At 32.3% G+C, this 16461-nt stretch overlaps 1 protein-coding gene across 13 annotated transcripts in view; it reads right to left on the bottom strand.

Moving 5' to 3' along the window:
* LOC144973085 (TOM1-like protein 2) overlaps positions 1 to 16461 on the bottom strand; it is a 48172-nt gene that overhangs the window by 11282 nt on the left and 20429 nt on the right. For 3 of the 13 annotated variants that reach the window (XM_078915098.1, XM_078915103.1, XM_078915111.1), the window contains 8 exons: positions 15612 to 15690; positions 15067 to 15218; positions 14263 to 14362; positions 13591 to 13747; positions 12324 to 12402; positions 11236 to 11259; positions 6605 to 6628; positions 1326 to 1388 (listed from right to left, as the gene is read on the bottom strand). In XM_078915098.1, the coding sequence (XP_078771224.1) occupies positions 1326 to 1388; positions 6605 to 6628; positions 11236 to 11259; positions 12324 to 12402; positions 13591 to 13747; positions 14263 to 14362; positions 15067 to 15218; positions 15612 to 15690 (678 nt within the window). Of the gene's footprint in view, positions 1 to 1325; positions 1389 to 6604; positions 6629 to 9644; positions 9666 to 11235; positions 11260 to 12323; positions 12403 to 13590; positions 13748 to 14262; positions 14363 to 15066; positions 15219 to 15611; positions 15691 to 16461 lie in introns of all 13 variants that reach the window. The other 10 variants (XM_078915099.1, XM_078915104.1, XM_078915100.1 and 7 more) reach the window with 5 other exon arrangements.

Below are 16461 nucleotides of genomic sequence, written 5' to 3' on the forward strand. Positions count from 1 at the left end.
CTTTCGGATTGGAAGGTTCTGGGTTCGAGCCTCGCGCTCGGCGCATAGTTGAGTCCTTCGAAAAGGCTCTTTACTCACATTCTCTCACCGTACTCAGGTGTAAAATGAGTACCTGGTCGTTAACAGCGTTGTCTCTGTCCAAAAAATTGTAACATCGCCTAACAGGCGTCATGTCCCGTCCTACATGTTAAATGTTGCTGTTGACCAGGGACCCCTTGTAAAGCGCTTTGAGCACATTTAGTGGATATTGCGCTATATAAAAGCTCAAAAAAAAAAAATCAGAAATGGATCCTAGAGCAATAATTCCTTGTGACTGGCTCGAAATCACTTAAAGGTCCCACACTGACACTGCTACAGGATCTCCTCTCCACCGAGAGGTAAACTCAAATGGTTACATATGAAACATAACAAAGAACCTAACAATGACAAAATATATAATGGAAAGGAGAAAAAATACATCTTTTTCCCTTTCAGTAAGAGGCAGGGCTTGGCACAGCCCAGGTGCAACCAAATGATCTCATTTCAAAACAAGGATACAAAACTACATGGAGTTTTCATCTAACCACACCAAACTTCAAGTAAACAACAAATCAAATTATTTATTTTATGATGGAAGATCGTTTTCGACACTTGGTCCTCCAATACGGAACAATCTTCCCAGGGCTATTCTTGAAGCACAGAGTGTCGATGTTTTTAAATCAAACCTTAAACATAACCTTTTTACAAAAACATATGTTTAAGTCTCTGTCAATGTTTCACATTTATTTGATATAGATATTTAAAAAAAAATTTTAAAATTTGTTTTTTTTCCTTCTTCTTTTGAATAATAACTGACAGTATGTCTGTTTGTGTATGAGTGTGTGTTAGTGTGCGTGTTAGTGATATTTTAGATTGCCATCCTTGTAACTGTGAGGTGCATAGAGCATGACCTTGTCATGGTTATGCGCTACATAAGTACTATATATGATTATTATTAAAGAGGACAAATGATATAGGGCAAAAGATGAGATAGCAAGGCTGTGGACCATTAAAGAATTCACGGGCCCAGGGTGGACCAAAGTTCTCCTACCCACAATAAATATTGGAATGAAATGTAAACAATTCTAATTCCGAATGTCCAAAAAATGAAAGCCATACTTTAAAATGCATATATATTTCCTGAATTGATGACTCAATTCCCTTACTTCATATTAGAACTTAAATGATTTTGGCCTCTAATCATTTACTCCTGTGTACAAGTCATCATCAAGACGTTATATTGAATTTATGAAAAAAAAAGAACTAAAGATAGATCTATTCAAATTAAGAATAAATCATAGAATTACCGGGCCCCCGTGTGTGGCTAGCCATTGTTCCATCTCATCATAGTCAGAGTCTTTTTCTTGCAGCTGAAAACAGAAATAAGAATTACAAGTGTTCATGAGTGGTTTACGCTTTTGTAAATAAGGGAGACAAATCATCAGAGAACATTGGGGCAAAAAGTGATTGATCTTCATAATAATTAGCCTTTTGTCATTTACTATTTTCTTTCCATTTTAATTTCATTTTTATGTCAATGTTCAAGTTTAAATACAAATAAGAGAGGAATTTCTTACATTTTGGAATCCTGATTAAAACTATCACATGTGAATAATTCCTAAGAATTGAGGATTGAAAAAACAAAAAGGAAAAAAAAAACCCCAAGAAAACACAAACAAAACAAACGGAAATTGATAAGCAGATGATGCATGAATATAAAAAAGATAAACATTAAGTTGGATGATATTTTTAATCACGAAAACAGAAGTGAGTATACATAATAATAATAATAATAATAATAATAATAATATAATAATAATAATAATAATAATAATAATAATAATAATAATAATAATAATAATAATAATAAAATAAAAAAACGGTGATGGATAGCTTGCAAACTGTAGTTAATCATAATACATAGAACAACCCAATATCAAATTAAAGATATTTTTTTAAAATCTGTAATTTAATTTGATGTCTTATATATTGGTGTATGTGAGAGATAAGAACACAGTTCAAATGAATGTAATGTTTATGTAGCAAATGGTACTGGTTGGTGGTACTGTCCAAACAAATTTATGGAATTTACATCTTGACGCTTGGACCGTTGGAACCTATACAAGGAGCAAACCTTCCATTACATTACACCAGTTAATACCATTTATCTATCATTGTCATTTCAACCACCAACTGATATTAAGGGGACCCAGTAGCTTAATCAGTAGTATTGAACTAGAGCTGTTAGTTATATTTCATGGCTGGTCACATGTTTTTCTGCCACCCTTTACATTAACAAAACAGCAAAACAAACTTTACTGAAAAAAAAAAAAAAGAAAAACACATTAAAATTATTTTGTCAAGAAAAGTAGTCCAATAAAATATCAATAGATTAAAATGATCCTCATCTTGTCAAAAACTCTAAAACCTCTGACGTCCTTAAAGCTCCAGGTTTGAAAGTCTTTGACAATATGAGTCATTTTAATTGATCAGTATTTGTACTAGTACGAGTTTTCTGGCCTAAATATTTCAAATGTATTCTTTTGGAGTACAGCACAACTGGCAACTAATAATATATTTTATAAAGCAGGAAATAAAAACAAGTAGAATTAATTCTACTCATGGCATTACAAGAAAACTGAAATCATGCTAATCAAATTGGAATGAAGTCATGGTTCATTCTCTTCCAAACGACTGGTCACAATTTTTTCTATATGATTTATTTATGACTGTAATCATTATAATCATAATAATAATTAATTACATTAATAATATTCTATGACTAATACTAGGGACTAGGGAGTGAAGTATAAAACCAAGAAACAAACAAAGAAACACAACGAAAAAAACCCCCAAAAAACAAGAAGAAAAAAACCCAACAAACTATCCTAATTCCCAAAGAATAATGGGTGATAATAGTATCTACAATTTAAAAAAGAAAAAAGAAAAAAGAAAAGAATAACAGAATTAAAAAAAAAAAAACATACAGCATTATTTCAAGAGCAACTAGACATGAAACTACTACCTTCCTCTTTTGTTCAACAATAAAAAGAGTTGTGAGTCATAGGGAAACAGGTTGTAATGGTTTTAGAGGGATAATTATTTTTGATCTCATCCCCTAATGTAGTTTAGTTGTCCTCGACCTTTGGTCAAGTGCCACATGCACAGACTTTGGGTTAAGTGAAGTTTAGTTGAGTTCCTGTTTGAGTCGTGTGGTGAGCGTGAGGTCGTGTGGAAATGAAAATGGTTGACCAGTTGATGTAGTTTAAAAATGTAACTAAGAAGTGTTTGTAAGTATGTCGTCTGGTAGTGTAAGTATCGTTTGTAATAAATGTTTAATTGTTCTAAAGACTTGTTATTCCTTTTGTTTAATTTGATATCATATTCGTCTTTTCTACTGCATATTCCTTGGGGTGCACTCATACGGAGTTGTACCATCACCTTCTGTCTATCTCTACTTCTCTCCATCTTGGCTTATATTTCAACAATGTGAGCCTTGAACCTTTTGTCTGTGGGTCCTTCTATCTATGTTAGAGCCGCATTTGTCTGCTGTCTTTTACCAAAGAGGTTATCTTGAACCCTCTATTATATAAACAATCTGTAACACAGGTACATTACAGTCATAAGACTTTACGCAATGAGGTTAAATTTATGATAATACCAACCACCTTTCTTTAATGTTTGAAATAAGGTCATCATCAAGGGGTTAATTCTACTTATTCGTATTCTTCCCATAAATCAACTGATTTAGTCAGACTAAGTAGTACTGTGATGAACATACCCCCCAGAATTTTCCTTGAAAATTTTAGTTCATCTGTAGAATAGTACTCAAAAGTTTAATATCAACAGGTAAGACTGTCTATTTGTCAAATGTATTTGAGAAAGAGATACGTCAATTTCATTCCATCTATTTCTTAATCCATACCTTTAATATCATCATGAATGTCGTTAATTTTAAAGTTTTGTCTGTTAAAGAAATTAAAAGCATTCGCAATTTTTAAGGTCTTATCTGCGCCAGAAAAAAGGGTGATGAAGGGATAGTGAAATAAGCATTCCTAAGAAAGTAAGATAAGGAAACTTGTGTTTGTTTTGTTTTTAATGCTTGCAACACATTTAGGCCATTTCAGGGTCAGTAAAAGGAAATAAAATGGGACAGTAAAAAAAAATCTAGATTTACAATTAAAAGCACACAAAGAATAGTAAGACAGAGGGGAATAGATTTAGATTCCAAGAGCACACAATCATTGTGCATAGTTTAAGATCACCTAAAAGTCAGCCACAAGAAAAGGACACACTCAAATGCTTACATTATACATTCAAAACAACAATATAACATTACATAACAGAGAAGATTTACAAGGGAAAAAAATATATGATTTCCCAAAACTTTAAATATTTGACTGCTTCCCTCTCAGCCAAGAACTCCAACAAAGGAAAGGACAAAACCAAGTTATCTCATTCTAAGATTATTACAAAAAGCAAGCTGGAAAACAGATAAAGGGTGTAGAAGACACAGCACGTGACCTCCCTGCCCACTATGGGAGGTCAGGAACCACACCTAGCTACTGCTCCGTCACAATGCTCTGAGAACAGAATTATGAAAATTAAGAGAATTCCGATATTTTCTTAAGATATCAATCCATAGGAAAAGGGGAGAAAAAAACCCCCCCAGTTTAATCATGAAAATACCAGTCGAAGTCACACATCAATTCTTTTACTACGAGCAAAAGGAAATTTTATTTAAAAGAAAACCTCTTTTTTGTTGGACTAAAGCATGTTTACCATGCAACTTTTAAATATTATTATTAACAAAAAGTAAATAATATTAGAATTTTGTTCTTTAAAATAAATCCTGAAAATAACTTCCACATTCTGCATGTTTAGCAATTGAATTTTGAGAGGCAAAGTAAAAAATAAAATATAGATAATAGAGTATATATAAGAAAAACATGCACTTCACCAAGAAAATAAAACCAACCCAAAATAAATTTCAAAAAGAGTTTGAGTGTTTAGATATTAGAAAAGCACTGTAAACTATTGATACTTAATAATGAATAAAATGAAAAAAAAAAAAACAAAAACAACAAAAAACAAACATAAATAGATATAAATAAATAAGGTTTCAAAAATAAAAATAAGTGAAAAATAAAGGTAGAAAAGAAAAATGACAAATAAAAAAAAAAAAGCAAAAAAAAAACAAAACAAACAAAAACAAACAAAACAAACACCAAAAAATTTGTACTAAGATATCATTCAATATAAGAATAGAAAATTAGTGAAAAAATCATGGGGATAACTATCACAGTTAGTTTAAAAATACTTTTTTAAAACTTTATACCAGGCAACCAAAAAAGCAAAAACAATCATTGCTCTTCTCTTTAATGATTAAAAGGAAAAAAAAACTAAAGTAATAACTAGAGGCTTCCAATAAACGTTGACATTTTGATTTTGAAATTCACATTAATTGTAGAAAAATGAAAATTTTAAAACTAATTTAAAACAATTTTCATAATTACACTTCACTACAGAGTTTTATGTCTTGGATAACTTAACAAAAGCTTTGTGGTAATTTTCAGCAAATATATCTCTCAATTCTGAATCCTCTGCTTTGCTTGTAAAACGTTGCTGCTTGAATCTCAGAGAAATACATATCAGTAATAAAATGGAACAGGAGCTTCAATTTAATTTACAAAGACAGAATTTATGATTTTTCAGGTTACAAATTGTCAACAACAACAGGATGAATGAGACACTAAAGATGAATGGGAGATGAAAGGATGGAGTTGATAAGGCGATTCGCTTTAACAACGCCATCCTCTCATCTCTCATTCATCATTATAGTGTCTCATTCATTCTATTTTGTCAACAAAGGAGTAACCTAAAACAGCCAAAACATCTGTCTTTGTAATTCGAATTGAAGCTCCTAATCCATTATATTACTGCTCTGATTGAAAAATCTTAGCTGAGCTTTCCAACAGCGCCAATCATGTTAGGGATTGCGATAGCTAAACATATAAGGCATTGCACTAACAACTGGAGGATTCCAGTTTGAGTTGTGCTGCAATCTTGTCCGTCCCCCCCCCCCCCCCCCCCCCCCCCCTTTGAGCAGGAAATTCAGTTCTTGTTGCCCACTTTGCGGTGATGGACTGTAGCTCCCAGCACCTAGTCTTCCCAAAAAGACCCGAAGAAAAATTCCCCCAGCTAATCAATAATGAATTAAAGGGAATTTCAATTTTATTTAACATTTATTCAATTTGATTTTATGTTACAAATTTCCAATTTACAGATGTGTTGGTCAAAATTTATTGAAAGACTAAGTATAAACAACATAAATCACAAAATACGGAAATAAAAAAAATTTAGATGCTATTCCTATATAAATTAATTCAATCTCAAATTCATTCATTCCAAATTACATGATATTATTGATTGATATATGCTCTGGTAAATAACAAAATTGTTATTTGGGGTCTTGTTTAGTCAACAAAATTTTAAATGATATAAAAGAATGGTACAGGAAGAACAGTGATTAGTTAGGCTAAATCTACATCTAACATGGTGTGAGAGAATATCAGAGGTTTAATACCTTCAAGGTGTCTTCATCGCTCATCTGAAAGACGGCAATAAAACCAAATTCATGTCATATATATTTAAATACATATTGTTAACTTTATTAGAAGAACATAAGAAAACTGAATCCCTAACCAAGCATAGGGGTTTTAAATGGCTTCATGACTTGTTTGAACTATCGCAATCGTTAAAGTGCTAAGTAGTGCGCTTAACTGTGTTACACAGAGCTCTTGAAAATCAGATCTCTTTTGTTAGAAATAAAAATCCAAGAGCAGCATGGAGCACGTAAAAGAGCAAAGTTGGTGAGGAGCTGAAGCATTTAAAATACAATAATATTATTTTCTCCAAAAAAAAAAAGTACCAGATTAGAAACCAAGAAAAAATGGCCAATAAAATCCAGGCCTTGTATTGACACTTGACTTTTCTCTACCCTAATTTTACAAGTTGTTGGCCACAAAGAAAGTGAATATTTTCACCCAGGAATTACACAAATAATTTTATCTATAAAACTGTAAAAGAAGGGTAAAAAGAAATATTAGGGAGGAGTTTTAAAGCATTTAAATGAAACATTTAAAATGTAAATTTTGTTCACTTCCACATTATAGTTTCTTGCAACTGCAATCTCCATTGAAGATTTTTTAAAATCAAATATGATCAACTTTATCTTGTAATTAATTACATTTGCTTCCTTCCTTAAATCTTATTGTTTAATAAATAGAAACTCAAAGCTTAACAACATTAATCTAGTCACTGCTAGATCAAGCTAAATATAGCCTAAATCTATATTTTCTCCATAATATCAGCTTCTCATTAAAGCAGTTCACTTTTGGAAACAAGGAAATGCATATTTATTATTCATATGTGCAGACGCAGTTCGATTTAGAAGTTCATCAAGTCAAGGCATGGAAATAATAATAATAATAATAATAATAATAATAATAATAATAATAATAATAATAATAATAATAATAATAATAATAATAATAATAATAATAATAATAATAATAATAATAATAAATAATAATAAATAAAACAATAAAAGAGAAAAGGGGAAGAAAAAGAAGAAGAAGAAGAGAGAAGAAGAAGAAGAAAAGAAGAAGAAGAAGAAGAAGAAGAAGAAGAAGAAGAAGAAAATGAAGAAGAAGAAGAAGAAGAAGAAGAAGAAGAAGAAGAAGAAGAAGAAGAAGAAGAAGAAGAAGAAGAAGAAGAAGAAGAAGAAGAAGAAGAAGAATAGAACAAAAAGAATTGAATAGAAAAAAAAACCCAATAATAATAATAATAATAATAATAACAAAAATAATATGCAATTCATTTCATTTAAATTTTATAATGATGTCAGTAGCTGTTAACATTGCATTACTCAGAAGCATATTAATCAATAGACTCTTGAAGGGCACATTGCCTCAAGGTACACATATATGACCAATCGTCTCAAAACAGTATTATGTCAGGGTGAATTTTACCTTTAAAATAATATGACTTTAGGATTTCATACAAGCTTTAGATTACAATATATGCTTTTCTGGAGGAAATATAAGTTTTATTTATTTAATTTTTAAAAAGAAACTTTTCTACTTCCGATCATTCTCACTTTAAACTCAATTTCTTCCCCCCCCCCCCCCCCCCCCCCAGAGAGAGAGAGAGAGAGAGAGAGAGAGAGAGAGAGAGAGAGAGAGAGAGAGAGAGAGAGAGAGAGAGAGAGAGAGAGAGAGAGAGAGAGAGAGAGAGAGAGAGATCTTCTTGTGAACACAATGTAATTTTCATTTTCGGATAGATAAAATTCATTCTACCTTATCTTACTTTATACCAACATACTACCAAATTGACGAGTTTAGTCATATATGACTTTGAGCCAGAGGGTTGTTGCATTTTGTAAGTGACAGTGGACAAATTTATTTCAATATTACAGTCGCTACAGTTTCAAAGAATCAATATGAAAAGACTGATTTTGGGATGTCTCTGTTTCTGAATTTGAAGTTATTTTTCTATCCTTACACTTTTTCTACCATGACATATTCAGTTCATCACGACAAAGGAAGTTATTAGAACTACTACTAACATTACAGATCTGACAATCGGCAACCGACTTTCTCCCAGAACAAAGCATGTTTGTTTTTTTTATTTTCAGAAAGAAAAAAGAAAATTATTTCAAGAAGCATCCTCCATTACCCATCAGTAGATCTCATAGGGGATGTCACAGGTTGACAAGAGGGCAAGAGTTTTTCCAGATGTGGTCTATTGTTCAAATCAATAACAACTGGAAATTGAATGAAAGCCACTAGCTGTTTCTGAATCATTTGTCAATATCCACTTGAGAAAAACAGATGAAAACTACTAAATCTACTATTGTTTCTATATTTCTTCAAATAAACAAATAACGCTGTCTTTTTTTTTTTTTTTTTTGGCGACATTTGACATGAAAATTACCTATTTTCACAGCCTATTAAAAAAATGTTAGTGATTATCATCTATCTAGTTTCACAAAAGATTGTCTTCATCAGTTCTGAGGTAGTGGTAGACCGAAGTCATGATTATCTTTCTTAAACCTTAACTTCTAGAATTGAAATATTCTAAGAGTTCACAGTTAATGGAAGTGAAAGCATTTAAAGGCCTTGGATAGAGCATGGTGAAGTTGTTATGGGGACAATCTCGATGAATTTAAAAGAAATGATAAAGCAAAGACGTATTCATACTTGAGCAACAGTTCAAATCAACCCTTGATAATATCAGGTTTCAGAGATTTTCTTCCGTTGCTCGACTGTATCACAATCTCCTTATTGCTTCCAATACAAGAGCCCCATATCATAATCAAAATCAAAACATTATTTATTTATTTATTTATTAAAACTGGAGGTGAATTTCTGCACCCTGAATTATTATTCTTTTTTTTTTTCTTTACATAGTTAAAGACAATTGAAATAAACTCATGAAAAATACAGTTAAAACTTTTCGTGCTCTGACTGGGTTTGTGTATTTTGGTCTTATCATGCAATGAGAGCTGATGAAAGATGTGATAAATAAGCAAAATGGGAATTGAATTGAATGGGAATTCTTACATCATAACCTCCAAAGAGAAACTGCAATAGTAGCATACAAATCAAACAAAAACAAAAGACAAATAATCATAACAAAACACACCCTATTCAAAATAGTGGAATTTCTAATTTAAGATAATTTACACTACTATTACCACTATTATTTCTACTGCTTCTACAACTACTATTATAACTACTATTACAACTACTGCTGCTGCTACAACTACTACTACTACTACTACTACTACTACTGCTGCTGCTGCTGCTGCTACTACTACTACTAATTTTCTCCTTCTATTCAAATTACACATTATAAATATCCTTTTGACCATGTGGATAACCCAATTTTACTTGATAATTATTACCCCAGCCCCTTCCCAATTATTCGCCTCTTCATCTCTACAAATACTTCCTTCAAACCCAAAACCCAAGCTTTCCATGTCCGCCTGAATGGCAATTATTTACACTTCTGAAGGCTATCATTCTATTATAAGTGGAGAATCCATTGCTTCAACAAAATATTCAGCTATCTCTGTGTTTATATTTCTATCTACATATCTATCTGCCTACCAATTTTACTTTCCCTCGGTTTATGTTAATATTTTTCATATATTTGTAATCGCTGGACTTTTCCAGTTTGAGAAATAATGATGACTTTGCTTGCTAATGGTTTCATTACATTCATTTCTATCAGTAAATTTTACCCCTTTGGCCAATTCTTGATTAAGTTTCTTTGTTTCCTGCGCTGGCTATGCTTAAATATTTTGTATTGTTATGATTTTAAAGCCTTATGATAATTTATTTTTATTACTTAAAAAAAAAATACCAGTAATTTTAAATATCTCAGCCTTCAGACAGCTCTATTCTGTTTTATAACAAACTTTTCCCAACACCATTGCCCTTCAACATATATGGGCACATGGACATGAGTTGCAGTAATTTCAATAGGAAACACACAGTATGGTGTAAATATCCATTTACTGACACGAATAATTGTGCAGAAACAAAACTGATCCAAGGACTATGTGATTTGAGAAACATTTGAACTGTCGACATTTAATTTGGAAAATGATGGACTTAATTTTTTAAAATAATGGTGGAGGAAATATAAAGCATAATGCAGCACTGTCACATTGGTCTTGTCGAACTGCAGCCCCCCCCCCCCCCCCCCCCCCCCCACCCTTCTTCCAATTTTGGTTCATTTTACAATTAAAAATCTAAGTCCAAGGGTTCAACTTCTAGATTCTAGCGTCCTCTGAGCTCATCATCAATAAAATTAATGCTAGATAAAGGCTGTAGAAAGTTTCTTTGGATGTGAAAACAAATTTACATCAACTGAATGGTGTCAACCTTTCTGAATCCAACAAATCAATAATTCCCCTTTGTCATTACTGTTATGTTTTCATAGACACATTTCTAATGGCAAACACTGCAAATAGATAATAATAATTAACAATTCCTTCAAGTATCCTTAAAACACAGGGGAAGGTGAGGAAAGAATTCATGGAAAGGTTTATCACATCAAAGGACAGGAAAATTGATATAAAGTCATACACGTGTGGAGGACAAGAACATAAAAAAATTATACTGATTAGAAATCAATCCTTCTTACTGGGGGTTTTTCTTCTGTGTCTTGCTGTAGAATACAAAATTACACTTCAGGATACCCATTATCCAAAACTACTTAATATTGATATATAATTTTTTTATTATGAGACTGTTAACATGAAAGTTAAATAAATGCCTTCAAGTTTGTTTTATAAGTTAAGAACGTTTGAAATAATTGATTTTGAAATACTATTTGTTGCAAGCCTTATGTCAATTTCATATGGCTGTAATACAGTAAATTCTAATCCAGCAAAGTCCTAGTATCCAGTGCAACAGAACAAAAACAGATTCTTTAGAGGCATGTTTAAACTACTAAATGGTTGTTTTTATGTAAAAACTAAAATCGCCGGATGACAATTTTTTTAAGACACATGCTTGCATTTAGCTTTAAACTGGAGCTGATAATAAAAATCGCTTGCACGCTCAGATAAGAAAGATGGTTTAGTGACTGACTGTATTTTTTAATTTGATGCTCTCCGATTTCTACTGCTTAACAGATTTTTTAAAAAATCCATTAATACAAATATGCACACACACAAAAAGGAAAATTGCTGCTCTGCAGCTTGATAAGTTGTTTATGTGAAGTTGTAATATAATTTACTCATTTTTCGGTCAGACCACCTTGAATTTTATAAATTAGAAAAAAAAAGTATATTTTCTAGTACTTTGACCCTGGAAAGGGATCAATAATATTATGCATTGGTAAAGCTTTAAAAAGTATCAACCTCAAAAGATATTGCATGATTTTGCTGACCTAAACTGAAATAATAAAAAAAAAAGAATAAATTCTTATCGTACATTTTAAAACTGTAATTGAACTACAAGTAAAGTGACATAAAAGATAACCATATCTACTCATAATATGCTGATTGCTAAAATACAAGATGAAAAGTATACAGCAACGGAAAGTTGAACATGCACTCAGTCATGATTTAATTGAAAAACAGAAGTTTAGAGTAGCAACTACTCTCTGAAAGATTGTCACTTATCACCTGAAAAGCATGAAGGATCTTATAAATCTCAAGCAAAATAGATAAACAATTATATTTTTTTAAAAACAAGAATAAAAAGAAAAAAAACAACTCTTCTTACATTAGTCCTTGCACTGACTGCCTGTCCAAGGCCTCCACTGAAGGTATCTGGGTGTTGGTTGTTGTAAGTGTTGGATTGCCTAGCAAAGAAAGAAATGAATGTTAAAATGGGGGGGAGAGGGGGAAATCAAGTGGAACTAATAACACTTGTTTGTCACGCTCTACTACCGTTAAAACAATGAAAAATGAAAAAAATATGATGCAATGTTTTTAAATGCTTTTAAAATAAAGAACATCTCCTTGGTCAGACAATAAAAAATATTGTAGGAGGGACTTTACCACAGAAAATGTCAGATACTATATCACTACCACTATTGAAATCATTATCATCATCCTCATTATAATTTTAAAATATCAACTTCGACAAATTATAATATCAGAAGTAATTTTCAACTATTTTCATTCATTAAAGCAAGACCTTTTTTTTTTTTACATGTTCCCTCAAGTTTATTTAGCAGTGATTTGAATGGCTGAATCAAATTAAATCTGATAAAAAGTATGCCTAAGACCAATACCCTATCCTCTTCTTCTTCTTCTTCGTCTTGTGGAAACCTCCAATATTGTCAAGGATCACTCCACAGTTTGTAGGGTTTTACATTTTAAACTTGCTAAAACTCTGCACATAATACTAATTTTTTAAAAACAAAACAAAAAACACATAGATTAAAAAGTCACATTGTGAACTCTAGCAATCGCGTGAAGGCATGTTGGCAACCGTTTTCAGCCACTTCAGCTGGGAGGCTATTCCATAGTCAGGCAGTGGAAGGGAAAAACGAATACATGTGGGCGTCTGTTTTTGATCTTGGGATGGTTACTCTTGCTGTGTGTCCCCTCGTATTTCTTGTGCCGATATCTTTGATGTCGTTTGGAAGTTTAAGGCACAAATTTTTGTAGTAGATCTTGTGGAACATTTAAGTCTATCTATCTTTCTTCTCTTTTCCAGAGGTTCAAGGCCAATCTGTTGTGATATTTCAGACGCACTTGAGAAAGGATCGAATGTGTTTGTGATGCGTCTTGTTTTTTTTGGATGTTTTCTAAGGGAAGAAAGCCACGAAATGTTGTTGTCAATGACACAACATTATGAAATGACCTGTTCCCTCATGTGGCCAATTGGGTCAAATCCATAGAGACCTAACTACCCATTGACTACAATACAGGCTGAACAGATAGGCAAAGACAAAATAAAAAAAGGAACACGGGCATCTATGGATATCTATTGCTATAGATTTAAAAATTTAAAAAAAGAACAAAAAAAGATTTCAACTTACGAGACAGCTTGTCTGTTTTGGTCAAAGGATTGTCTTGACTGAGCAAACATATCAAAGTCATCATCACCCCTGGTAGGGGGAGGTGCACCTGCAGCATTGGTAGCTGTTGTGGAATTGATAGAACCTAGAGTGCTGCTGACACTGCCACCACCAAGAGCTGAAGAAGAAAGGAGAATTCAGTGATTGTTAGAAATTGATGTGTTTTATAGTGAAAATTTGGGAGCTGACAATTATAGATATAAAATCTGAAATGGAGTGCATGAAACAGTGAAATACAAAGCAAAAGGAAAAAAATTCAATTTTTTTTTGGACAATTTTTCTCGTATTTTTCTTTATGCTTTGCCTGCACTGTTTTGTAAACATCTTTTCTAGTTATGATGTTGGTAAAACATGGGTTTTCCAAAATGGGTGAGGAATTGTTGACAATTCAATGGTAACATTCCAAAATTTCTGAGTGCAAATCAAAATTTAACACAAAGGTTTAATGTAATGCTAGGAAATATAGGAATAAAATAGTTTCAATAGAGAATAAAACACTTTGGGAATTTAATGTTTTAAAATTTTATATTAAATTTTACCCCTATTTTTACAATCCGCAGGTTATGACTGCTTTGTATTTGCTTTATACAAATGGTTAACGTATTATGTAAACCAACTCATCCTGGTACTTACTCATTCCTGCCAGTCGTGAATTAATGGAGTTGTCTGCTGGGGATGGGTCATCGCTGAGGTCAATCAGATTGCCCACCTTGGGATTGCTGGCAGCAGGCAACTAATAGGAAGAATGATGAGAAATAGAGTGCTACCAAATAACTCATAACAAAAATCTGAGGCCATAATCTTAGGATAACCAATTTTGATACAGAAGACGGAATCAAGAATTGCAAGTACACACGTTTAGTCCAATACCTGTGCAATCTATATTCTTGATCGAAAAAGATCGAAATTAAAAAATAGTTAAGGGTTTTTTTTTTAGAATTTTCGAAGTTTAACAACAGAGGTTGAAAGTTGCAACACTTTTTGGTCTCTTTTCGGCCTATGAAAAGGAAATGAAGATGCAACACTCACGGGACGTTGCTGCTCAAAAATTTTTTTAAATGTTTTAAAGAGGACAAAGCAAATAGTTTGTAAACTAGATCTTAGCAGTAATTAGTTTATATACCCCTGTGTCCATAGAAACTAGCTGGCATGAGATCCCTATGAAAAATGAGACACTCATGTGATTTCTGATGTATCACTAATTTGGAGAAATAATATCTCTCAAAGCAAATTAGAAAACACACAAGCCCAAATCCAACATCCATCCTCACAGAAAGAGAAAGAATGTCGGTCGATCTGGGCTAAGTGAATCATTGCAGGACAAGAAGATAAGTCACATAGAGAGTAGGTAGTCCCATCAACAATTTAAGAAAAATAATAATATATTAAAAAAAAAAAAAAATTTAATGAAAAATTGGAAGGTTAACAAATACTTACCTGGTCATAGGCAGGTGGAAGAGAATCAGGAAGTGGGGCAGTATCTGTAGATGGTGTGGTAGCCTGACCTGATTGGCCAGTGCGATACCTTTCGAACCTCTCATACCGCACAAACACATTGTTTAAGTCATCATTTACACGTAACAGATCATCTGTTGGAATAGAACTGAATTATTAGAAGTAGGAGAATCTAGGGTTTCAATTTGAAAATTGAGGGAAAAATAGTCTATTTGAAACAATGTGAAATATATAATAATACTTATCCTCTACAACATTCTGGAAAAATATTGAGATTAATCTTTATCAAAATACTCATTTCTACCAATATTTGTAACATACTTTTAAAAAATCACAGCTTAGATGCAATTAATTAATTAATTTTATAAATTAGAGCATATCAACAAAGCTGTCTCATTATTACATGACTTATATTTTATCAATTAAAAATATTAATCTCACTTTCACCTGTGATTTATAAAGAATAAAACTGAAAACCTATTTTAAACATGACAACAAATATTTTGAATAGAGAATAGAGAACTTGCCAGTCACTTCCTCTGCTGCTGGTTCATTCAACAGTTCAACAATTCGAGACTGCATCTGACGACATGTCCGATTCAGTTCCTTGCAACAATAATAATTCTTTATTAAACCAATAGGAAGCATTTCACATGCAACAAATATTTTGCACAAGTAAATCTCAGGCACAAACTTATTCATCTGCTTGAAATTTACCAAAGCAAATGATGTTTTTAAACTATATCATGCGTTTGGGGTTGGGGGACATAATTTGTTTGTTTAAGGGTTTTAAGGCGCTTGCAACACATATAGGTCATATCAGTGCCAGTAAAAGGAGGAAATGAGATAGTCAAGAAATTATTGATTTACATTTGAAAGCACACAAGAAAAAGTAAGACCAAGGGAAATGGTTTGAATAGGGAACAGATGTAGATTCCAAGAGCATACTATCAATTGTGCATACTTTGAGATCAACGAAAAGTCTGATCCAGACATAAGCACAGGATCCCACTATGATGAATACACTCAAATGTTTATAAAAATAAAAATATAACTATCAGTACATAACAGAGATATGATTTACAAGTAAATAATATCACCTCCCAAAAATAACACTAACACTTTACACTTGACTTTTTCCCTCTCAGCCAGTGGCCCAGGCAAGGGCCAGGACAAAACCAAGTAACCCCATTCCAAGACAAAGACAGAAAGCAACTCAGAAAACAGATGTAGAGGTATAGAAGACACCGCAAGTGACCTCCTGCCCACTATGGGAGGGCAAATGACCCCACCCAAGGACGTAATTTGAATTAGTCATACTCCAAGTCAAAACAGGATAAGGCATATGAGGAATCTGAAAGAAGGTCTTTTTCAGAT

The sequence above is a fragment of the Berghia stephanieae genome, chromosome 5 (assembly GCF_034508935.2).
Source record: "Berghia stephanieae isolate SIO BIC M18660-M18661 chromosome 5, UCSD_Bste_1.3, whole genome shotgun sequence".
Lineage (NCBI taxonomy): Eukaryota > Metazoa > Mollusca > Gastropoda > Nudibranchia > Aeolidiidae > Berghia > Berghia stephanieae.